Source organism: Mauremys mutica, chromosome 2 (assembly GCF_020497125.1).
Source record: "Mauremys mutica isolate MM-2020 ecotype Southern chromosome 2, ASM2049712v1, whole genome shotgun sequence".
Taxonomy (NCBI): domain Eukaryota; kingdom Metazoa; phylum Chordata; order Testudines; family Geoemydidae; genus Mauremys; species Mauremys mutica.
In genome coordinates this window covers 102,094,714-102,119,666 of record NC_059073.1, presented here as the reverse complement: position 1 = coordinate 102,119,666, position 24,953 = coordinate 102,094,714, and the positions used below count along the sequence as shown (strand labels likewise).

Below are 24,953 nucleotides of genomic sequence, written 5' to 3'. Positions count from 1 at the left end.
AACTTCTCTACACTTGTGTTAACACCTCTCCAGTTAGCCTAGCTCTAATGAGAGTGGTCTCACTGTGAAATAACACATGGATTGCACAATTGGTATTAGCAGCACAGAGTAGCTGTTCCCTGCCTGCCCACCTTCCAGCATTACTTGCCCCAGCATCAGCAGCACTCAGACTTCAACCTACCCTCATTGTTGGGCCAGCTAGAACAGGAGCTTAAGATTTTTTTGGTAGGCAGGAGTCAGGTTAGGGGCAACACTCACATTATAGCTCGAGCTAACACTGCAGGGAAGACCAACCCTTGAAATACAGTTGTCTCGGGGAACTAGTGATATGGTATAGGGTCATTCAGCTCAGTCAGAGATTCAGATGGAGCCTGGAATCAAAGTGACAGAAGAGAGTTGTCTCTATATCAGATGACAGTGGTGCAGTGGCCTATCTGAATAAATTGGAGTCTTTTTGGATAGGCTATGGTATTGCAGAAACTGCTGTCTTAATCAGCACCTTTGCCCTTTCAGCTGAGATTCTCAACAAAGAGTGCATAGGAGTGGAGATTGCCCTACACAGTCTCCCCTGACCTCCACGCTGGGGCAGAGTTCCACTGGCGGATGTGGGGGGAATTGGAGGCAGCTGTTGCCCATGATGTACTTGGTCTGTGGATAGATAGATAAATGTTTGGACATGACAGATCTGGCCTGAAAATCTGACACTTTTCACTAACTTTAAATTCCCTAACACTTCCCATTTCTAGCTCCTGTTCCTATCTCCTTTATGGAGACAATTACAAGCTTATTTATTGGGCGGTTTCCAGAGCTTGTATTTTTCTGTTATGTCAAAATTTAAATTGTAAACAACAGTTGATACTGAATGTTGAGAGGAAATGTACCTTTCTTTTGTTCCATTGCAAACAAAATTCATTTGTAACTGAGCTCCTTTATTGACACACGGTTATAATTATTTTCATTTACAGAAGCCCAAAAGTTCCTTGACAAGCTATGTGTGAAGAAGGGAATCCAATGTTCTCCTCCTCGGACTACAGCAAGACTTCTAGATAAGGTTTTCTTGGTTTTTTTGTTTTTATGTATCATTTTTGCTACATTTTCCTACTTTTGGTTACATAATACTTAAAAAATCTTAATATGCTAGGTTGTGTGTATTGGGGTGACATCAATTCATATTTCTGTATGGTTCTTTATATACTGTATATATAAATGTCAGCTCTACATATTAAATATACATATATAAAAACTTGGTTGAGATTTTACTGAAACTTGATCAAAGATATTTTCATCATATGGTTCTTCTAGAACAGAGGTGGGCAAACTATGGCCCGCGGGCCACATCCGGCCCGCGGGACCATTCTGCATAGCCCTGGAGCTCCTGGTCCGGGAGACTAGCCCCCGGCCCCTCCCCCGCTGTCCTCCCTCCCCCGCAGCCTCAGCTCACTGCGCCGAGGGCGCAATGCCCTGAGCAGCGGGGCTGTGAGCTCCTGGGGTAGAGGGCAGGGGAGCTCGGGGGGTGGTTAGGGGCTGGGGGTCTGGATAGGGGTGGGGGCGGTCAGAGGGCGGGGAACAGGGGGATTGAGTGGGGGCAGGGGTTCCGGGGGTCATCAGGGAGAAGGGATGGTTGGATAGGGCATTGGTCCATGGGGGGCAGTCAGGAATGAGAGGAGGGGTTGGATGGGGCAGCAGGGGGCATTCAGGGGTGGGGGTTCCGGGGGTGGTCAGGGGACAGAGAGAAGAGGTGGTTGGATCTTGGCAGTTGGAAGGAGGTGGGGGTTGGATGAGGTGGTTGGATCTTGGGGGGGGGCAGTCAGGAAGGAGGTGGGGGTTGAATGAGGCAGCGGGGGGCAGTTAGGGGCGGGAGGTCTGGGGGCGGCCAGGGGACAGACAGCAGGGGGAGTGGATGGGGCAGGGGCCTCGGGGGGGGGGCTGTCAGGGGGTGAGAAGCAGGGAGGGTTGGGGGTCAGGCCACACCTGGCTGTTTGGGGAGGCACAGCCTCCTCTAACTGGCCCTCCATACAATTTCTGAAACCCAATGCGGCCCTCAGGCCAAAAAGTTTGCCTGCCCCTGTTCTAGAAGATCTTTTAGAGGTGTTTTAGTTAGCTTGTAATGGATGTCAATAATTTCAGAATTATTCTGGTGTATTCAACTGTATGTTTGACAACATTCTAAGTAGCCTAGACAGTGTGTACACTGTGGTCCTACATGCATATAATATACTAGTAACTAAGTAGAGTGATTAGAGCTGTGGTTTTTAAAGATGAGGTTTTTCAAATGTGAGTCATGTGCTTAACTGCCTGAGATCCCTTTGAAAACTTCAGAATATTAGAATGGATTATAGATTTCTTTTTTCCTTTTGTTCCCACTATTGAGGAGAAATAATGATATCTTTTCTGAAGCTTAGCTTCTCCCCAACTCCACTCACAGTGATCAAATTGTGAGGTCTCTACTCCAGTCTCATCTTCTGAAGACCTTATTGCCATCTTTGATGCAGTCAAGTGACCCTTATCTTTGAGTCTTTCTACCCAGTAGTCTTTGAACTCTGTGTTCTGCTGGTTCTACTACTGCTTTAATGTATTTTCAGTGTTAACTTTCATAGCTCCTCATCCTTTCATGTTTTCTGTCAGCTTCCCTCTCACAATGAGCCCTAAAAGTGGGGTTGGACTCAATGTCCACCCCAATATGCCTCCAAAGTGATTTTAGGGCCTATCAATATCCCTGAAACTAGTTGGCCCTGATAAAATTAGAATAATCTCTCAAATATTGGGATGAATGGAAATCGTACTGGTGCCATCTGGGATAATAAGACGACACTGAGAACAAAATGAAATGCAAGTAAAAGGGAAAAACAGAAGTCTTGTCTCTTTGCAGTTGGTAGGGGAGTTTATTGAAGTTTCCTGCATCAACCCCACATTCATTTGTGACCATCCCCAGATCATGAGTCCTCTGGCTAAATGGTAGGTAACTTCAGTGCAAGCGGTGGATTTTTAAACTTCAGCTAACCATATATTCAATTCATTTCAGGGTTCAGTAAATTGTGACTTCTGTTCACATTGTTGTTTTGTTATACTATCGTATAAAAGTTAGTCAGCTGCTGGTGCTGTAGTTAAGGTTTTTGAGTTCCAGCAAAATGAATCCCCTCAAGATACATTACTTTCATGGACCCACACTCAGTGACAATTACGGTACGTAAGGACATACGACTCAGATTTTCAAACAATTGTTTACATGCATGCAATTTAGGTCATTAATATGTCAAAGTAACGTGATTGTTCCCAGAAACCAGCTACATAGATATCTACCTGTACTATCCTCACACTTATTTGCACCTACAAAACTGAGGGCACAAAAGTGGAAGTCTGGTTAAGGCCAGGATGCAAATTTTAAATAATCCATAATACATTTTTCTGGAGAAACAGCCATTTTCATAGACACTCTTTCATCCCCTGAAAGAGAGAAAAGTGGTTGTTGCAGGGAAGAAAAAAAATCATAACTAACTCTAGAAAATGTTTAATTTCCATGACAATTTCACTGTTTTGGCTCTGATTTGCTGGTAGTGAGTTTTTTTCTTTTCACAGCTCTAATAAGTATGAAATAGTTTTTCTTCAGAACTAGGGGAAAGATGTTTGAAAACGAAGTCAAAACCCTAAATTGTTTGTATGGGTTGAACTCTTTATTGGAATTTTTTTATCCCAATCTGCAGCAGGACACCAAAATGTTAAATTGTTCCTCATAATTTGTCTTTCTAACTAGGCATCGTTCAAAGAAAGGCCTGAGTGAACGTTTTGAACTCTTTGTGATGGAGAAGGAGATTTGCAATGCTTACACTGAGCTCAATGATCCAATGAGGCAGAGAGAGCTTTTTATGGACCAATCGAAGGTAACATCTTTCAAAATTACAACAGTATGAACTAAAATATTATATTTAAGAGCAATGACCGCAAGCTCTTGCCTTGAAAACTAACAGCCACAAGGCAATATGTTGTTGAGCCAAATGCTGAATTGATCTATATTCTCTGCACTACACCTGAATTATTGGTTGGGCTACATTTGCTGTGCTTAACTCAGAGGAGGTTTTCTTCTAAATGTTCATCTACTTTCAATTGGGTTTGGGTAAGATATAATTTTTAAAAAATCCTTTGAATCTTTTATTTATCATCTGTCTGATTTTAAAACCCTGTGGTATTACGGAAGCATGGTTAAAGATGGATTTTCTTTTCACATCCACAGACACTTTTGTCTATATTTATGTTGCACGTTATTAGCTTTTTCAGAAGGCAGGAAAAAGTGGTTTTCTCTAAAAACCCAAATTATAAAGAAAAATGTTATTCAATTTCAATAATTTTTTCTTTCTCTGGCTAGTGCCGATGCTTCTAGGTAGTGATTGGCTGCAGAAGGGAAGGTTTAAATGTAGTGCTTAGTCAGTTCTTCAAAATGTTTTGAGCCCATGACACTCATTACCAGTTACCTTTTTTTAAGGGGTCCACAGCAGAAATCATATTGAGCTTTTTGACTCCCTAGCCATATTGTATTTGTGTGACCCTCCCACATGATGCTGCCCTTGGCTAACATTTCCATTCTGAGACTTGGAGGTGGAGTGTGGTGACTGAGCATACCACATTTAGATGCCTTGTCTATTCCCCAGTAAAGTCTGCTCTATGGAAGTACCTGAAGTATCTGATAACTTTACATCCAGGGGTTATGAATCTTCCCTGCTTAAACAGGACACTTTAGCCAACTGGAAAGTAACTAGTATTACATGGCGAATTGTCTAGCAGAAGGCTTTCCTCTGGGATTAAATTATCAAGAGTATTTCCTGGAGCCATGGGGTTTGGGGCTTCTGCCCCACAGGTTTGAAAATGTTTATCAGCACAACGCTCCAAACAGCTCCAGCTGACTTTAAGCCCAGGTTTTCCTATAGTGAATGACAATCTTGTATCCTGCCATCAGCCTAAGAAGTAATTCACTCTTGGTCACAACCAAAGCTCTGCCCTTCTGAGCTGCTGCTAAGGTGATATTACTTATATATTTTTAAGAATTTTTTTTATCTTGGGGAGAAGCTAAATGTAGGTCTTACACCTCTGTTTGAAGAACACATGTTTATATAGACTGCAGCTCTGCTACTCAACTGCATCTCAGGCAAGGAGAGACACAGACAACAGCTACCCAGACTGAATCAATAAACACCAGCCTCTTCCCTGCTGACAGAAAATGCTGCAGCTTCAGCAGCATGTGTCAGTAGAATGTCAGGGTGTTACTTGGGACATTCAGCAGCACTAAATATAGCTGGTACTGCCACATCTTTTACCATTGAGTTACAAGTGCCTAGAGGCTTGCCAGATACTTGAAATACTGTATGTTCATATTGTTTTGGGGCCTTAGGCTAAAGCAGCAGGTGATGAAGAAGCCATGAGTATTGATGAAAACTTCTGCACAGCATTGGAATATGGACTTCCTCCTACTGCCGGCTGGGGAATAGGAATTGACCGTCTTGCCATGTTCCTCACAGACTCCAACAACATTAAGGTGGGTTAGGCTGTAATTAGAAAAAAGCATAAGGTAGCTAAGTAGTTTTTATGCCTATGGTTACTGTTCTGCTATTTTTTTCCATAAAAGGCAAAATATTATTTTGCTTCCCTGCAGCTCTTTGCTGTTTGTAAAGCAGGCAGAAACGAGGATGCAGAATAGGTTTAAAATGTCCTGTACTGCAACTTTCCCCTACCTGCGAGGGGTGTCCTATGCATCCTTACTGCAAGTGCTGCTGCTTAGGGCATGTTTGTATATGCCTCAGCTTTCCCCTTCATAATGAATGATGTGGTGGAAAGAGCAGCCACACTGCTGTGAAGCCCAGTCTCACTCTGGCAGCCACCTAGCAGCTTCCAAGTATCTCTGCCCAGGAAAAAAGTGAGATGTGGCAGTTGCAACAGAGTACAGCTCGATCATGTTGGGGGTGGATCGAACCAAAAAAAGTTTGGAACCCCTGCCCCATCTCTTTCTTTGTGTATTCTACAGCTCCCTGAAAAGCAGTACAGTACGTAAAGCTCTGTACTTCAGTATTAGACACCTACAGCTTCTTGCAGTAAATTACAATAGGTCACTAGCATTAAGTTCAAATTCAAAAAGTACTTATCCATATATTTTAGAAGTCTCTCTCCCTCCCCCAGTACCTAAGAAACCAGGTATGGTCTGTCTCTGTATCCTCATCTGGGCCAAATGTGGCTGCCCTTTGAAGGGTCATACAAAACAACTATATTACTTTGCAGTACCTCTTTTGACAACTATATTTGTAGCACTCATCCTTAACTAGGGGGCACGTGACTGGGCATTGTGGCAAATACCAATGCCAGTCCAGACTATGAATTAGGAGAGCAGGAGTTGTCAGTGTAACTATAACTTAATGGAAGTGCCTTAACTCTGCATCTCCAGCCAATCATGCTGAGATGCTTAGAGAATTTAAAGGGCCTTCAATTCCAATGTACAATGTCCAGCATTCAGAAGACCCAGAGCCTGATTCTCACTTACACAAAGGCTTTCTTACATTGATCTGTAAGTAAATGATATTTACTCCCTCTTTAGGACTCCTTTACTACTAGAACAGGATAAAAGGGCCTTGATTGTGAATAAGAATAAGGTTGAGAGTTTGCTTTATCAAATTAACTGAAGTGAATCTAAAGCCAATAATTAGCGTTGCCAATTCTTGCAATCTTATTGCAAGTCTTGTGAGAGTTGATGTTTAACTTCCCTAAACAGGCGAGCGTTTAGGTGAGACTCTCAGCTTTCTTCTTCTTTTTTCCCCCCTCAAGTTTCTAGCCCTTACGGTTGCAGAAAGAAACTTGAAAAAGTGACCCAAGTGCACTGAAAAGGCTCAAAAATGGAAAGACTAATAAGAACCCAACATTTTTTTAATCTCATTTTTAATCTAGTTTCATTACTTTTTGGGACCTTACTCAAGATTTTTTTTTCAAAGTTTTGGGTTTGGCAACTCTGACTTGTGGTGTATGTGTTTTTCCCCACCCTGCTTTAGGAAGTGCTATTCTTCCCAGCGATGAAGCCCATTGAAAACAAACCTCAGTTGGAGAAACAAGAGAACTGAAGTGCAGTTTAGAGGTAAAGGGTGAAGAACTAACCTAATGGCAGAATTTCACATGGAAATTTACAAGAACGTTGAGACAACTTGTTAAAGAAAAATATATTAATACAGAGTTACTCTACTGCAAAAATGTGGCATTTTACTAGCTAGACTAACAACATAGTGACACATTTTGTAAACGGAAAGTACTGTATAGGGGAAAACCCTTTTTCAAGGTAGAATGCACAGTCATGCCAGCTGCATGTGCCTAATGTTTTTCCTTTGCTTTGGCTATTTGCTCTGTCCTAGTACATACAAAACCCTTGGAGAGCAGGTCTCTTGCAAATGTCAATACTGTTTCTGCTCATAAGAATGGAACAGATAGGCACAAGCAGGGAAACATTATATGCAATACTGAAGCTTGCACATGAATATTATGTCTTACTAGTTTACTTTTTATTGCTGTCGTGATAAATGAGTGATTTGAAGATTCTGAAATAAAGCAGAATGTTAAAAGTTGGGGAGATGGTGTGAAAGATGCTGACTGCATTACTTTCAGTGAAGTGACGTGAGAGATGAATTAGGACCATTGCCTTTATTCTTGAAAGTGACCCTTTCAAGATTGACAAGCAGGTATTTTTACCTACCATAGCAGTCATTAAAGTTACCACATGGTGGAATCTCAACTTCCATAATTATCCCCTATACTTGGAATAGGAAAGCTGTAGAAACAGCTGGCAAAAGTTCATTTTAATGGCTTCTGCTATAGGTAAAATTGAATTGTGGGGTTCTTAGCCTTGATGAGCTTCCTTTAAGGAACAAAGGAAATGAGTCCAACTTCTAAGGATAAGTCCAATAAAGGAGATTACTTTAACTACCTTTCCTCTTTAATATTGTAGGACCAACATGGCTACAACAATCCTGCAAACAACTTATTCTTTGTCATTCCACTGAAGTTCACTGATGTGAATTTGGTTTGGTCAATCTTGGTTGATATTACTAACCTTGTAATCTGCCTCTTGTCTTCAACATAACCAACCTCTGTTTCATATAACTAAGTAAAGACTCAAATGCTTTAGTATTAATCAGATTTGTATCAATAGCTGCACATCTATGATTTGTGTCCATTATTTTCTATTAGCAATATACAATATATATAACTGTTGTGACGGATGTGGGGTTACTATGTATTAATTCATGAATGCGATATGGTTGTGCAATTGCTGTAAGTGTAAGGGATGTTTTCTGACTAGTGTTAAGTGAAAAGGGGCTGTTAATTTCATTTCCTGCTTGTTTTTGCTATAACTAGACATAAGATACCTTCCAGTAAACCACTTCAGGGTTGTTAAGAGAACAGGGACTGGGCTAACAACTGGGAAGACCTACCTGCCTTGGCTCTATGTTAAGAGACCTATCATGCCTAATCTTAAGGACTAGAAGGACGCTAAACAATTGGGATTTGCTAAGGTATTTAGCTACTTGACTTCCATTTGGTATTATCTAAATATCTTTTTGAATTCCACCCTTCCACTCTCTAGAAAGAGAAGTGTGGGGGCAGGGTCTGTTTCAGGGGGAATGGCTACCAAAGACACTTTACAGAGGGAATCTGAAGAAGTTGGGCTTACTTGGCTACCAATATAGGAATAGTAAGCTTGAGGTACATAATCAATTTAAAAATCCATGTTCAAAGATTGTACAGTCACTGTGTATGTACCACTGGTCACAGCTCCCAGAGTACAGAACTGCAGAAACTGAATTTAAGCTGGGTTTGCTGGTAGCTAATCCTGGTTAGCAAACAAGGATCTGTAACACAGGTCCGGGTCTAGAAGTGGGAGAATCACATAACTATAGCTAGAAAGAGGTGAAAGTTTGAGGCTTGTCACCTTTGGGGTGCCCTGAGACCCAGAGAGGGATGGGGAAACATCTAACCCTGCAACTGTGACAAGTGTATATATTTCAATAAATAGATACAAACCTGGGGATACTTTTTTAGTCCTGTATGGGGAGATTTTGGCAAACCAGTAAAGTGCCTGAAACCACTATGGCTTATTGCTAAGAGCAGCCTAGTCAGCAGTCTCAGCTTGACCAAGGCAGGAGGGGGTTTTGGGTGCCACAAAAAGGGCAGCTTGACCCCATGTCCTTCCTGATAAGAATTGTGTTGAGGTTGCTGATACATGCTGTAGTGATGTGGCCTGGCTCCCAGCCGCCCCAGAGAGGCGCGAACCTCAACAGTGGACGTTTACACATGCATTTACACAGGAAAGTCTATGGGGGGTCTCAAGGCTGCAAACTCTGGAAAAAACCCACACCTGGTTAATCAATCAGAAGGAACCTCTTGCTTGACCATTGAAACTGCTTACTTGACAAGTTTTCTTTAAGGGACATGTCATTCTATTACTAATGTATAAATAAGGGGGAAAAGTTTGAGATAGTTGGACTCGTTTGGAACTCTTTTTGGACTCTCCCTCTGGATACATCTTGCGGTCCCCACCGGCGGACGGATTTGGCCACTGGAAGTCTGCCGCTGTGTCACTTGAGAACCACACTCAGCTTTGGTAATTATCAAGGGTTGGGGGTGTTTTACTAACCTGTTGAGGACATGTGTTAAGTGTTTGTGACTAAGTAAAGTTTAGCTTTAAGTGAAAGCACCATTGTGTTGTCCTGTATGTGCCAGCCAGCTATCGATCAGACAGCCGTGTTTCCCCTGATTTATTTGCTGACACCACCTCGCACACAGTAAAAGTTACCAAGAGCTTTGGGTTGAAAGAACCCTGGGTAACAGTCCTGCCTGAGGTTTTGTTTTGCTGTGGAGTTTATATATCATGACTATTAAATACTCCTTTTCTGTTAGCTGTGGACTTTATAAAAATAGCCACATCAGTGATTATATTTGTTCAGTATCGCTTTCTCTTCATTTTCTTTCCTGAGACTTTCAACCTGTATTGTCATGCCAAAAGGAATATATACAACTTCTGTAGGAAAGAACCCAGGACATCAGGGGTTGAGGTATAACCATTCATTTAACTTTTAATTTCTTAAAATAAATCTTAAGAAAATAGCACACCACTTAGTAAATTCTGATTTTTTTTCCCATTAAACTATTTTGGACTTTATCTTTAAAATCTGTTACTTCATGATTTTTTAAAGTTGTGCACACCTCATGGGATGCATTCTTGGCCTCCTTTGCAAAAGCATGGAAACCCTGGGAGCCTAGCTTTATGTTCTAGTTTTTAAATTATGCTTTAGTAACAAATTTTTAAACTGGACAACATGGACACCAGTTTTCCAGCACTAGAATTCAACAAACTGGCATTTATGGAGTATATTTGGGGCAGTAAGTTGTTTCATTGGAATTATTTCCCTATGTTTTCCCAAGGGACCATCAACCTAGTCAGTTCATGGTACTGTTTACACGCACAAACTGCCCTATTCCCTTTTGTGCACTTGGTTTGAACTCTGTAGTATGATGTGGATATACCTGTATCCTGATATAATGCGACCCGATATAACACGAATTTGGATATAACACGGTAAAGCAGTGCACCGGGGTGGGATGGAGGGGGGACTGTGTGCTCCGGTGGATCAAAGCAAGTTCAATATAACGCAGTTTCACCTATAACGCAGTAAGATTTTTTGGCTCCCGAGGACAGTGTTATATAGGGGTAGAGGTGTGTAACATTTATACTTTCTTAGTCACTTTCAGTGGGTTTCTAATTATGGGATAGTATATGCTCCTTCAACTAGTAAAATAACCATGAAAAAATTCAGTATGAGTTTTATACAAACCTCTAATATACTTACAGTGTTGTGGGGACAATACTCCAGACTGCTGCCCAATGGCAAGCGTCTGTGGCCACTATGCCTCGTGGCTAGAGCCAGTGATAAAGTCATCCAACTGCAAGAGTTTTGGCTGCCTGGCTTAGCAGCTAGAGCCAGTGGCGGTGTCGCCCAAGGGCGAGAGCCGATGGTTGGGGGTAGGGGAACCTGAGCCCATCCTGCTGCACCAGGTTCCAACCCAGGACCCTTCAAAACAATGGTCCAGATACATGGCCTAAGGGTGGATGCCCTTATGCCTGTTCCCTGGGTCACTTTCTACCTGATTCTGTTTGTCCATCTGTGCGACAGGTCTGTCTTGGGGTTCCCCTCACTGTCTTTTCAGGTCATGCTCCAAAGCATCTTTCCTTATCTGCAGAAATGCATCACCCTCAGCCTCCACTGTTGAAAGGCTTGCAGCAGCTTGACTGTGAGGCCTGGGCCTGGTTGCTTGAGTCCTGGTGGCTTCTCTGCTGGAGGCTGTAGCACCAAACTGCTCTCCTGTCTAGAGTGAGCTGCTCCCCTTTTGAACTCTTCCCTCCATTGGGATAAGGCCCAGCAGGGGTAAAGGGGTGTGACTTCCTGTGGCCAGAGCAACTCCGTAATCCTCACCTTTGTGGGGTTTGTGCTCCCATCATACACAGGCTCCCATTTTAAAAAACAAACCCTCCTCCTTGGCCTGCATCCTGTGGCACAGAGCATTGTACAGAAGTGAAGCAAAGGGTGGAGGAATCAATTTGGCTTTTTTTTTTTTTTTTGTCATTTAAACAACAAGTGTCCCTTAAACCTCCCCTGAAGAGCAGAGATATTTGCCTCATCAGATAGGGGAAAGAGATTCAGAACTAAGGGCACCACAACTAAAGCATGAAGACCTGCAGCTCTGAAGGTTTGTTACTAGTCATTTTGGCCTGGTCTCTAAAGCGCCTGATGATCAAGGAGATACCCGGTACCAAACTGGCATTGTTTTCCATTTAATAGACAGTGGCCACAATCTGAAGTTCTGCTATACTACTCCCCATAGTTATGTAGGGACTGCTTTGCAGCCCAAAATCCCCATGATACTGAGTACTACAATCAAGTCCCTGGTCCTATATGTCTGACTAGCTCAGAAGTTTGTACCTTCCTCATTCTATTGAGACCTCTTAGAAGCTGTTAAATTTTGTTCCCTTTCATCCTAATTCATCTTGTTGGGCCACGCAGTACTGTGATGCATATTCATAGCTGCATCTGCAATAAAGTCTCCTTGTATTGCTGATATCTTCTCATTTTATCTCACTATCAAACACAGTGGCTGCACATAAATAAACACGTATTTTTCTACATTTTGTATGTCATTATTTATTGAAGTGCTGTTGTGAAATATAAACAAAAGAAAAATAATTTTGAAATGTTGAAATTTTAGGGGTTGTGTGTAGAAAAACACAATTCATTGTATAACCATTCTTTCCTATCTCATGCCTTTTTGCCATACAGGATGGCACTATTTTAAAATTTGGTTCACTTCAAATCCTATTATACTTCCATTATAAATACAATGATAGTGACCAACTCTCTACTGTCCCCAGTTACACCTGTGCAACCCCAGTGCCTTCAATGAGATTCCATGGATGTAAGTAAGGGAGTAAGATTGTGAAATTGTAGATGGTATGCTGCATCACTCGGCATTCATTTGTACACTGACTGCGTATCATTCAGCACTCTTCAAGAAGTGTCACAGAACCAAGTTACTATCTATTATCTTCAATTACAATGGTTCTTCCGGGGTAAGGCTCAACTTCCACAAATATGTAACGGTACTCATATCTTCTGCTTTCAGGATTCTGTAATAAGGAAAAATATGCCAGGGTTATTTTTTCCCCTTCAGTAGTTTAAGTATCAGGTGATGCTTGTTGACGGTATAACTAATTTGAGACAATTTTACCTCTTTCACTTCCACATGGACTGTCCCTTGCTTTCCTCGTTCTGAGCCCTCAATGTAGAACGTCAAGCACACGTATTTCAACCCATTTTTTACATACTCAATCTCACTAAGAAAAAGGAACAAGGAAACATGTTACACATTCTGTGTATTGCAGTTTGAGAAACCATGAACATGGCAGGCACAATTATGTGAAATATAACATCTGTACTGACAGCAATTTTGTCTCAATGTATGATCTTACCTACATCTCAATGCCAGATTGTAATTGTATAGACAGAAGGTCTTAACTCTCACTTGTTAGACATAAGATAGTTTAAGGAAAAGGTGCTAGACTGCACTTTAAAAAAAACAAACAACTGTGGCCTTCTTGCTATTTTAATGAATTGTATTTGAGTTAACACTCTTACCTAGAGAAGTTGCTTAGCTATGTTGGGAGGGAATGTAGTCCAGTGCTTTCAAGAGACACTGGCATGATCTTTTAGACAGCAAAGTTGTTTAACGTAGAACCATTTTAGGTATCTGAGGAATTACTGTGTAGGTCCCATTTTCAGAAAAAATTCTGTCGATTCTAGCCATACACGTGCATTCAATATCAGTCGTCCGTTGGGAGTTAAAATCAAGAGCAAGAATGCTGAAGTAGATATGTTACTCTACTATTAAAGATTGGAAAACAAAACAAATTAATGCTTATGTATAATGGTTGCTGACTGGTTTTATTCATCTTCAGGAAGCCGGTACATGGTTGGAAAAGAAAAAACAAAACACAAAAGCCAGTGGTTTTATTGGCTCTGAAGTTTAACTTTGATAGACTTGGTGGCTGACTAAAGATTACTTGCTTGTAGATGTCTAATCTTAAAAGTTTCATTTTGCTGGACTCTTACTACTCAATAGCCAACACTAAATCCATTTTGGTAAACTGAAGCCCAAAGGCCGAAGTGGGGATTGAGATCTAATCGTGTTGGGCACTGTACTAAGCCATAAGAAGTCCATGCCCCCAAAGGGCTTCTAATTTAATTTAAGAAGAGCTAGAGCAAGCGAATATGACAAATAGGAGGGAAGTGGGAATGTAATAAATTCTCACACTTTCAGAGGACTACATCCATTTCAAAGGTGTTGTGTGAGATCAAAATGATTAGTGTATATTACATGCGTAGTGTCAAATGCAAGGAACTATATGACTGAAAAGTGGTCAGTGTTGGATATAAACAGACATTCTGCTGTATCATATTAAAGCAGTGATTCTCAAACTTTTGTACTGGTGATCTCTTTCACATAGCAAGCCACTGAGTGCGACCCCCCCTTAATTAAAAGCACTTTTAAATAAATTTAACACCATTATAAATGATGAATGCAAAGTGGGAAGTGCGGTGGGGGCTGACAGCTTGTGATCCCCGCCCCATGTAGTAACCTCACGACCCTCTGAGAGGTCCCAACCCCCAGTATTAAAAGCTTTTACAAAGCATATTCATTTTAGCATTCTACCACTAAGGTGTTTCTTTAGTTTCCTGCCAGTCTTACAACAGAAAGAATTAGACCAATTGGAATAGAGGACCTTTGTGCATCTTTACATTTAGGACAAGGAAAATCTGTCCTTGACTGACCTTTTTTTAAAAAGATCCTTTTCCAGCCTTCTGTCTTCCTTTAAAAATAAAATGCTCTTTTAGGTGGCAGTTCAGGAAACAAGGTCTAGCTACTCTTTAAACAAAATAGACCCCGCCATAATACTTTTCAATCTATACAAATAATTCTGTGAGTTAATTGATCAGCATAATTATAAATAGAAGATGAAAAATATTGCCTCTGTGTTTGCAATCCTAATAACTCAAATTCTGTGCCCTCAAAAAGATGAACTTGGAAAAAAATCTTCCACCTAAAGTTGTTCTCAAATGTTCTTTAACGCTAGCAAACACTTGCTACCTATGTGCCATTTAAATAGCCCTGCAAAAAAGGTTGCTCAGTTCCTTTTATAAATGACAGATCAAATATATCCTACGCAGCTAAATTAGTCTAGATGTAACCTTGGCCCAAAGCGTCTTTGCTGAAATTGGTGTTTGTACAGAACAAATGCAAACAAGTACCTGACAAGCTGTGGTCTTCCTTGTCGCGTTGGCTCACCATAACCTTTAATGGGGTCTCCAAAAGCACCTATTACCTAAGAAAAAGAACAGAGATGAGGTATAGCATGTCTAAAGGGTTACATTCAAACAGATACTCCAGTGTCATCCCACCTCCTCATCAGAAATCATTTTTATTTCACCAAATGTTTCTAGTATACTACTGATAGTGACAACCCAAGAATTTAGGAAACAAACTAGAAGAGAACAGCCGATTCATATCAAATAATATTTCTATATTTCAATGGATTTCTTTATAAACTAGATTATTCAATTATCCTTAAAATCCTGTAAAGACCTGCATTATGAGCATCTATCTTAGCTGACACAATTCTAACTTTTCCTTGTACTGTATGTATATTATTGACTTTAGTCTTCCCAGTTTTACTATATAAAGAAAGAAAAAGCAAAATGCATTCCCATCTCATCAGAGACATTGTCTTGGAGTATTTCAAAGTTGTAGTTTAAAAAGTAATCTGATAACCTAGTAAAACAGCAATGATTCCTTTTTATTAAAAACTAGAAACAAAAGGTTTAGTCATTTCTATAAATCTGGTTCCAAAGACCAGCAAACAATCAGCCAGGTTTTCAAACGTAGTTTAGTCAGATCAGAGAGGAAGCATGATTTTGCGGTATGGCACCAGAATGAGGCTATTTTTATAAGCCTAGTTCCAAAGTATAGATCTCTATTTTTATCTAATATTTTTTATATTTCTAGATGAATCCCAATGACACCTTAGTAATCTTGTCTGGAGGCTATTACACACATTTATGGCTTTATCAGAAAATGTGACTTTTAAGGTCTAGCTCTGAGTTTATTTTTATTTATATCTAGCTAACCTACACAACCGAATGGTCTTATTACTGTTAACTACATCCTTCCCTCTATTCTACTATTTGTTAAAGTCACTTTGTTTCAAATTACATTAAGTTTTTTGGCTGAGGGGGGCCATGTCTTCCTGTAGATTTGTATAGCACCTAGCACAATGGTGTTCTGATCTTAATGAGACTCTTGTTTAGTACCACAGTATAAATAAGAAGATGTCATTCAGTGAAGAAAGCAGTCAGAAACTACATGGTGTATTTTAGTGGGCACCAATTCCCACTGTACTGAGTGGAATTATGTGTGTGAATAAGTCAACTGGAATTTTCTTTGGAGCTTAATGGTACATGCTCTTTGAATGGAAGATCTAAAAAAAAGACAGCAATTAATGAGAAATCCTTTTGTTCAACTATGAAACTGTAATTTAGGTTTGAAAAACAACCTCTGGGTGAGATCTGCATTTCTCCAAGGCATCGTCATAGATCTTACTGAGACTGGAGGAAGAGAATAGTTCTTTAAAAATCACATAGAACAAACCACCTGAAATAGAGGGAAACAAAAGCAAATATAATGAGAACTAATCTAATCTGATTAACAATAAATAAAGAATATTTATAAGGCATACAGCTTTTTATATAACCTGTAACACCAATCCCAACGAGCACCACTATTAAGTAGGTAAAATCCCATCCAGCTTCTTTCACTGTAATAGAAAGAAAAAAATATACCAGTTAAAATGTCAGTTAATAAGATTAGAATAAGTGTATCATATAAATAATTTTCTTCTCTTCTACGTGCTAGTCTAAGATTCAATTAGCATTTTGGTTAGTAGGTCTCATAGTGATAAGGGGGGAAAAAGTTAGCTTTTAGTCCATTCCTTCTGTTATGTCTCAGCAGTAAAATTAAGAGACCATGAAAAGTTTTTGTCAGTTCCAGCAGAATTTTTTATTAGTTTAAACCCAGAACAACCTGTGCTATTGCTCTCATGTTGACATACAAAGTCATTTTCTTTTAAGTTTTAGTAATACATTTTCAGCTGCAAAGTATTCAAGTTACAATATAACATTCATTTATAGCAATTTTTTAACAAAAGTATGGGGGAAAGAGTCAACACTACTGACAAAGACTGTAAATGAGGAATTACCAAGTATGTGAACAATAAAAAGCAAGGATGCCACAAAAGCATATACTTTATTTAGTCAATTGTAATTTATTTGTAATATTTCATCATGTAGAAGAGTAAGAAGTTGTTATGAGACCTCATTACAACCTCTGCTATAAAGTCTTTCTTGAGAAGTGGGAAGAGATCACCAATTTGTGTGGATTATAAGGTGTGCTTTTTAGCAAAGTTCCAAATTAGGGGGGAAACTTAATAACCTCTTTTCCTCCCACTTTTCACAGCTGAGAAGGTTTTATCCAAAGAAAAGGCCTTTCACTTTCTGAGGCTGTGTAACAATCACTTCTTGCTCAAAGGAATGAATGGGAGGAACTAGGGGTCATATGATGGAACTGTCATCACACATTACATAATTACAAACATAATGAATAGAAGATAACTAAATTACAATAATTCTAAGAAAAGCCCTCTCATCCTACTCTACCTCTAAGCAAAGTATTTCATTTTTATTTCACTAGTAGTGGAACAAAACAGAAAAAACTGCTAGAGCCTTTAGGGAACTAAATTGCTTACTGTAACAAAAGCTACATATTGTAACTGCTTGACAGACGCTCAAAGCATTCAAGATCAATTAAGACATTATATTCACTTATGTCTATCAATGAAAGTGGAACCTCCTTGGCCTCAGAGAAATAAAATTACATGGTTTAGCATTGTCTTTATTCTATTGAAGGTTTAAGCAAAGAATTATGAATGCCCAAGGCAGTTCCTGGGGATTAATACCTAGTTGAGACACCTCAAACTTGGGATCTCCAAACATGGACCACATCAAAGTCTCTTATGGGCCATCTTCCTTCGCATTTGGAACAACATGGACTGCCTCCCCTTCCACTGGTGATCAAATGACAACGTCGATGGCAACTACAGTATATTAATTATGTACATGGACATGCATTGTTAGGAAAGCGTTTACTATTTTTAAGATGTACCAGTTGTAAAGAAGGAGCCAATACCATGTGATCAGACAACTCTGCTGGCAACCAGCAAATGGACCACTGTTTGGAAACTGCTCTCTTACGTCATTAAACCCAGCCAGTCTTAATCTTCAGGAAATGACATGGAATTTATATGGGCACTTATAGACAATGAATTCCAACAGTGATAAGAGTTTGAATCACCTCTATATTCCATTCAGGTTTTTTCTGTTTGAACTGATGGATGATGTTCAATCTAAGACCATCATTGTGGCCATATGGAAGAAATCCACAAAAGTGAGTTACAATTTCCATATTAAATAGGGATTGATGAAACTGATATCAAATATCAATCTAATATACAGATATGGAAATTATTAGATACAAAGCCCTTCCTTCCCACCCAAACTAAAAGAAAAAAATATTTTGTTATGATGTCAATAAGAAAATTTGATGTGTGCGTTGGAGGAAGAAAATGATTTTAGAAGAGTTAATTAACAGTCTATTTGAATTTGTATTAGCCTTCAACCGAAGTGTTGCTGCAATTTTTTTCCAGGGGCTCTGAACCAGGTATCTTCCCTGTTTCCCCATCTATGAGCCCATCTGACTTGGGTGGCACTTTGCAGAAGCAGAGGTTTATCCCTGAGAGTCTTTGTGTGGACTCTCTGCATGGAAAATGTACCTTTACTTCATCTCTTGGCTTCCTGTTCCATGGGGAAGTGGGGGCAGCAGGGCTGGGGTGATACAAAAAGCTGATGGCAGGCAGGCAAAAGGCAATGGAATGGGGATGTAGTGGTAAACCTATGCATGTCCAGAGGGGTGTTCAGCCATAACTGAGGAGATAGATGGAGAGGCACCGTGTATTACTTAAGAGGATCCTACAAAATATATTAGGCTTACTCCAATTAGTCTAAATATAAGAGGCCTGCCACTTAGCTGTTTAGTATGCATTAGAAAGTGTGTGATGGCATGCAAAATACAATCTAAATTTGCACAACTGGAGCGGTACTGTCCAGTTTGTTAAGCATTTACAACAGGAAAGTTTTCCAAAAACCAAAGTCCCTATTGCTAACAACATCATTAAAGCTGAACCTGAATTAGCAACATGTGGACTTTATTTTTTCCTCTAATGTAGACATGTATTCAGAGTCCTCCCCACGCCCTCAAACACTTGATGCATCAGATTCTTCCCTCATATATACACAAATACCACTCGCAATAAAGTCAAGAAGAGCTGTAATTGGGAATCCAAGCAAAATTTTACCCTCTGTGAATAATATACACATACAACTTAATACTATATGAAGTCATGCAAAACAATGCAATGTGTACACCAGGAAACGAGTTGCAGCTGTTGGGAACCATAATTTTTAATTCCTCAGTTCTGGGTGCCTAAAATCTCAATTGCAAGGCTGCAGCTAGTTCCTGCAGCAACAATCTCTAAAAACAATACATGTTGCTCCTAATTAATACTGGCCATAGGCCCACTTACCTTTCTGAGCAGCCGACACGGGTGCTCCTCCTTTTTTACTTCTTTGTACAGACGCTTGTTTACTTTCATTCCCAGCTCTCAGCGGCCCCTCCTGGGTCCAGATATTTTGTTTAGCAACTTGGAAAAACATACGAGGGCGCAACACAGATTCTCTGTGGGCAAATTCCTGCCCCCACCTAAAACACCGCCAAGTCCTTAGGAACTTGCACCCATGGGGTGCAAGCAACCACTTTCCTGGCGAGCCTTGTAACTTCTCGCTGCACTGAATAACTCGCATAAACAAAGCAGAAACCATGATGAGGCAAAACAAGTCTTAATATGTTACCAACAAACTAAGATCTAGATTAGCTGAACTAAAACATCCCTTGATTGCTGCATAGATCTATCCTATGTTAGTCTGCACCTAAGCAACACATGCACAGTGTGTGCACGGAAGGTGCAGCCCTTATAATGAATTTAGCAGAATTAAAGCAATCTCTGACTTTGAGTTTTGCTTTTACCTTGTCGATTTACTTTAATTGAGAAACCTACATTACCCTTTGCTCGCTGACATTTGCAACTTCCTCGCCATTGCGTTTGCAGAGTTCCCTGGGAAAAAAAATACCAGGAAGCTCTGGGAATTGTAGTTCACAGAAATTCTCTTCACGTCCACAGTTAATAGTAGCTTAAAGGGAAAATGACTACAACTACCGCAATGCAAAGCGCCACCTCCTGCTGTTGAGATCAAATTACACCCAGACACGAAACTACAGTAATTTCAATCCGCTAGTTCTGGTACAGATAGCACATAACGAAGTGGTAGGGGAGGCTGGACTTTTTTTGACCTCCTTTACCTTGTAATTAAAAATAGCGCGTGTTTTGTAGTGTTTTTTCTCCTTTGATTTTTTTTTAAAGTTTCCGATCATCTTATCTTTAGGGAAACATTATGACCATGCAATAATGCAAACTGTCTGTTTTTTTCTTTTCTTTTCTTTTCAATAAAGTGGTAAAAATACAAATTTGGAAGTACATCTCTACCTCAATATAACGCTGTCCTCGGGAGCCAAAAAATCTTAACGCGTTAGAGGTTATATCGAAGTTGCTTTGCTCCACCGGAGTGCGCAGCCTCGCCCTCCTGGAGCACTGCTTAACTGCGTTATATACGAATTCGTGTTATATTGGGTCGCTTTATATTGGGGTAGAGGTGTATTTCTTCCTTTTCCAGAGTGAATAAAATTAATCACATTAAGACCTCAATCCAACAAAGATTTAGGTACACGTTTAGTCTCATTGTCTTTGGAGGATCTAAGGTTGTAATTTTTGTTAAGGAAACGAATGGATGCAAAATCTATTTTAAAAGGCCCTGATCCAGCAACTGGATCAGCATAGATGTAACTCTGCCCGTACGGTTCAAATTCTATTTATTATTTTTCCTCAGTTTAATAATTCCTTTGTGGTCAGCATGTACATAAAACTCATATACAATCGTATATATACTTATTAATTCAACTCAGTAAATAATTGTAGAAAGCCACCACTCAAAAACAGCTGTAAAGATTTTACTCAAACTTTACAGGAAAATTCACACCCAAAAGGAATTTGTTTAAGGAAGTTCTGAGCAATGAAAAAGCAGTGGTTATAATGACAGTTGGAATTCAATCACAACTTTAGACTCTGCTGCCTCTACCATGGATGCTATAATATTGATAATAACAGAAATAACAGAATTTTACTTTAAAACATCTTTAAGAATCTATGATATCCCATTCCATAAACAGAGTTGCAGTTCTTTATGTCCTAACCTACATCAGTGGACTATTGAGATGGTGGTTCATTGTTTATAAATTCTTTGTAATATTAGATGTATTTTAATATTTTCTTTAGGCCCTATCTACATAAAACTTTCATTGGAGTTTAAATACAGTGCTTAATAACTAATAATACCTACCATCTCTGTAGTACTTTACATTTTCAAAGCACCTTACCGCCTTGCTGTTAAACTCAGTTGGAAGTCCTATGTAATATATAATTAGAAGTGGACTTTTGGCGCAAAATTTGAATCCAAATGTTTCCAAAATTTGGAGGTTGTGACAAAGTCAGTCTTGAAGGACATAAGAGAGCAGTCCTGTTGGGTTCCAGGAAGTGGCCGGGCACAAGCCCACCCATGGCTAAAGGACCTTCCCCTTCCCACAAGATGAGATGAAGCAGGTACCCTGCCAGAAGGTGTTGAGATGCTGAATTTTGGTTTACTTCAATGTAGTGACGCAGGGACATCGCTACATTTGGATTCTGGGCTTTCAGTGAGTCTATCTCTAAATAGGTGTAGCAATAAGAACTCCATTTCACCTTACATAATAATATATTGGCTTATAATTATGTCTCCTTCTAGTGGGTGAGTGCAATGACTATACCAACCTATTATCCCTAATACTTCCTCTACTTCTGCCATATAACTTCACACTGAATTTACTCCCTGCTGGTGGCTGTAGTAGTGCCTGTCTGAATACTACCATGGTTATCCTGAAATTCCTATTTATTTATGTATACAACTCCATAGGTTCTTCTTCGAGTGATTGCTCCAATGCATTCCAGTTAGGTGTGCGCGCCGTGCGTGCACAGCTCTTCGGAAGATTTTTACCCTAGCAACTCCGGCGGGCCGGCTGGGCGCCCCCTAGAGTGGCGCCGCTATAGCGCAGAATATATACCCCAGCCGGCCCGTCCGCTCCTCAGTTCCTTCTTCCCGCCCGTGACGGCAGTCGGAACTGTGGAGTGCTCAGTAGTCCTCCACATCCCTAGCTCTCTCTACTTGATTTTGTATATAGTTCTTTACTGTTAGTATAGTTAGTTTTAGTGGATAGTTAGTTTAGATAAGGATAGGGGGAGTACTTTCTCCCTCCCCCTCCCCGGTGCGGGCTCATGCCCAAGGCACCGGGCTTTAAGCCCTGTGCAGCGTGCCAGAGGCCTATGCCAGTGGGTGACCCTCACGGCTCCTGCCTCCGTTGCCTGGGCGAGGCACACCGCACAGACAAGTGTGCCATTTGTTCGGCTTTTAAGCCGCGGACGCGTAAGGACAGAGACAGTCGCCTCAAGCAGCTCCTTATGGAGGCGTCCCTCCAGCCCCCGGCACCGTCAGCGCCGGCACCGAGGGCTTCTTCGGTGCAGAGTGCACCCGCGGCACCGACCGGCTCCGGCACCGTGGCCACGGTACCTAAACCGCCACCTAAGATGACCCGGCACCGCTCGCTCTCACCTGCACGCAAGCAGAAACTGGCGAAGGCTGTAGCGAAGGCATGCACAGAGTCCGCCACGAGAGTGGCCACGGCAGTGCGTAAAGCGGGCCCTGAGCCCTCGACTCCGGCTCCACAAGCGCCGTCGAGTCCGGCACCGCCCCGCTCCCCGGCACCGACCGAGGTTGAGCCAAGGCTGCCGTCGACGCCGGAGACATTCTCCTCCGCGCGGGACCTGATCAGACTTATAGAGGCTCCGAGCCTCCGGCCCCCGGCACCGCTGGTGCGGGCTGTTGTCTCTCTCGGCAAGCCAGCCAGGATGACAAGACCGCCCTCTGTCGACGAGCGGCGTGGAAGACGGTCGAGGTCCCGGTCCCGGTCCCGGCGCAGGTCCCCGTCCCGCCGTTCGGAGTCTCGTCGCCGCTCCTCTTCACGGCACCGAGCACCATCCCGACGCCGGTCTGAGTCCCGGTACCGCTCTCGATCTCGGTACCGGTCGCACTCCCGGCACCGATCCAGGTCACCGTACCGTCGGTACCATCGGAGATCGTCTCGGCACCGCGACTCTCGGAGTCACTCCCGGCACCGCGGCTCCCGGTCGAGCTCACGGCGCCGGTCGAGCTCCCGGCACCGCCGGAGTCCACGCTCACGGTCACCGTCCCGTCGGCGCTCTGCGTATCGACCCTCGGTGCCGTCGGTGCAGGGCCTCCCGCCTTCAGCGGTTCAGTCCGTCGGCACTACAGCACCACCTTGGCCATCCCGCACAGCGTCCGTGGCCTCCGGTGCCGATGATACTACCCACCGGTGGCCGACCCCACAAGGACTTCCGCATGAACAGTGGGGCTACTGGGTCCCGTGGGGACAGCATGAAGGTCAGGGTATCCCGTTTCCCAGGAGGGATGTGACCACCAGCACCAGAGTCCCTGAAGCGACTGTTAGCCGGCCGCCTCCCTCTCCTCCGCACGAGCCATCTGCTCATCCGGTCCGCCAATCGCCCACGCCTCACGATTCGGAGGAGGCTCACCCACCGGCCGTAGAGCCTGAGCCGGTTCTGCAGGGTGCATCTTCGTCATCCTCGCCGGACGAGGCGGTGGCAGGTGCTGCGGCCAGCGAACCCCCGCCCATTGACCTCCGGGCCTTCCAAGACCTGCTTCGCAGGGTGGCGGCGTCCATGAATCTTCCCGTCGAGGAGGTCCAGGAGGATGAGGACCCAATCACCAACGTGGTGGGTGCGGACGCTCCCGTCCGCGTGGCGTTACCCTTCGTCCGGACCATTCAAAAAAACGCCACTACGCTCTGGCAGACCCCCGCTTCCATTCCTCCCACAGCACGCGGGGTCGAGCGGAAGTACTCAGCCCCACCATCGGGCTATGAGTACCTTTACTCACACCCAACCCCGGACTCCCTCGTAGTCCAATCTGTTAACGACCGGGAGAGGCACGGCCAACCTGCCGCTGCGCCTAAGTCCAAGGACGCCAAGCGCATGGACTAGCTCGGCCGTAAGATCTACTCCGCCGGGGGTTTGCAGCTGAGGATCGCAAACATCATGGTCCTCCTCGCCAGGTACGTCTTTGACATTCTGACGTCCCTGGCGAAGTTCACGGAGCTCCTGCCTTCCACATCACGCCAGGAGTTCTCCGCCTTGCTGGACGAGGGAAAGAAGTCCTCTCGGTCATCTATTACGGCCGCCCTCGACGCCGTGGACTCCGGGGCTCGGACCTTGGCATCCGGCGTGACAATGAGGCGCATCTCCTGGCTGCAGTCCTCCACCCTGCCGCCGGAGGTGCAATATACACTCCAGGACCTCCCCTTCGACACCCAGGGTCTGTTTTCCGAAAAGACGGATGCTCGGATCCAGACCCTGAAGGACGGGCATGTTGCCATCCGCACGCTCGGAATGCACACGCCGGCGACGCAGCGCAGGCCCTTCCGGCCGCAGCCCTCCCGCTATCAACAGCGCTATCGCCCCTATACCAGCAGACGACCGACCCAAAATCGCCGTCGTCCGTCCGGCAACCGCCGCAACCAGGGCCAGGCCGCTTCCAAGACCCCTCAGGGGGCTAAGCAGGCCTTTTGATGGGACGATCGAGGACGGCCCATCACTCTCCCTACCGGATCCTTCCCCTTTATTTTACAACCGCCTTTCCCATTTCTTTTCGGCGTGGTCCCACTTAACATCGGACAACTGGGTGCTTCAAACCGTCCAGTCGGGATACCGCCTTCAATTTGTTTCGCCCCCGCCTTCCCACCCACCCTCCCTGTCCCTCTTCAGGGACCCCTCTCACGAGCAATCCTCTTACAAGAGGTTCAGACTCTGTTGAGCATGGGTGCCATAGAAGCAGTGCCTCAAGACAGGCGGGGCAGGGGATTCTACTCCCGTTATTTTCTCATCCCCAAGGCGAAAGGCGGGCTACGTCCTATCCTGG

At 42.8% G+C, this 24,953-nt stretch overlaps 2 protein-coding genes across 3 annotated transcripts in view; one reads left to right on the top strand and one right to left on the bottom strand.

Annotated features, from left to right (window-relative positions):
• The window catches only part of LOC123362557 (lysine--tRNA ligase-like), a 38,002-nt gene extending 28,294 nt beyond the window's left edge, over window positions 1-9,708 (top strand). Inside the window, exons 10-15 of the mRNA XM_045002931.1 lie at window positions 966-1,051; window positions 2,870-2,955; window positions 3,752-3,878; window positions 5,381-5,524; window positions 7,023-7,105; window positions 7,967-9,708. Coding sequence (XP_044858866.1) covers window positions 966-1,051; window positions 2,870-2,955; window positions 3,752-3,878; window positions 5,381-5,524; window positions 7,023-7,091 — 512 coding nt within the window. The 3' untranslated portion in view covers window positions 7,092-7,105; window positions 7,967-9,708. The remainder of the gene's footprint in view (window positions 1-965; window positions 1,052-2,869; window positions 2,956-3,751; window positions 3,879-5,380; window positions 5,525-7,022; window positions 7,106-7,966) is intronic.
• Window positions 9,709-12,200: 2,492 nt separating this feature from the next.
• Window positions 12,201-19,815, bottom strand: LOC123363169 (mitochondrial import inner membrane translocase subunit Tim21-like). Of its 2 annotated transcripts, XR_006576720.1 has the most exons (7): window positions 19,322-19,815; window positions 16,379-16,441; window positions 16,181-16,278; window positions 14,880-14,953; window positions 14,403-14,440; window positions 12,802-12,907; window positions 12,201-12,700 (listed from the first exon to the last, which is right to left on the bottom strand). XR_006576720.1 is itself a non-coding variant. In XM_045004058.1 (6 exons), exons 1-6 carry the CDS (start codon window positions 19,614-19,616, stop codon window positions 12,608-12,610), a joined length of 729 nt encoding a protein of 242 aa, XP_044859993.1. In that variant the 5' UTR covers window positions 19,617-19,804; the 3' UTR covers window positions 12,201-12,607. The 2 variants fall into 2 exon arrangements, 1 of the variants encoding a protein (XP_044859993.1); XM_045004058.1 differs by lacking the exon at window positions 14,403-14,440 and having other exon boundaries at window positions 19,322-19,804.
• Between the last annotated feature and the right edge of the window lie 5,138 nt (window positions 19,816-24,953).

Excerpts from the sequence above, each read along its gene's own strand:
- LOC123363169 (XM_045004058.1), bottom strand. The coding sequence starts at position 19,616 with ATGGTTTCTGCTTTGTTTATGCGAGTTATTCAGTGCAGCGAGAAGTTA. Across the intron at positions 16,442-19,321 it reads CGTGTCGGCTGCTCAGAAAG|TGAAAGAAGCTGGATGGGAT; the intron begins GTAAGTGGGCCT and ends TTTCTATTACAG. Across the intron at positions 12,701-12,801 it reads TCCATGTGGAAGTGAAAGAG|AATCCTGAAAGCAGAAGATA; the intron begins GTAAAATTGTCT and ends TCCTTATTACAG.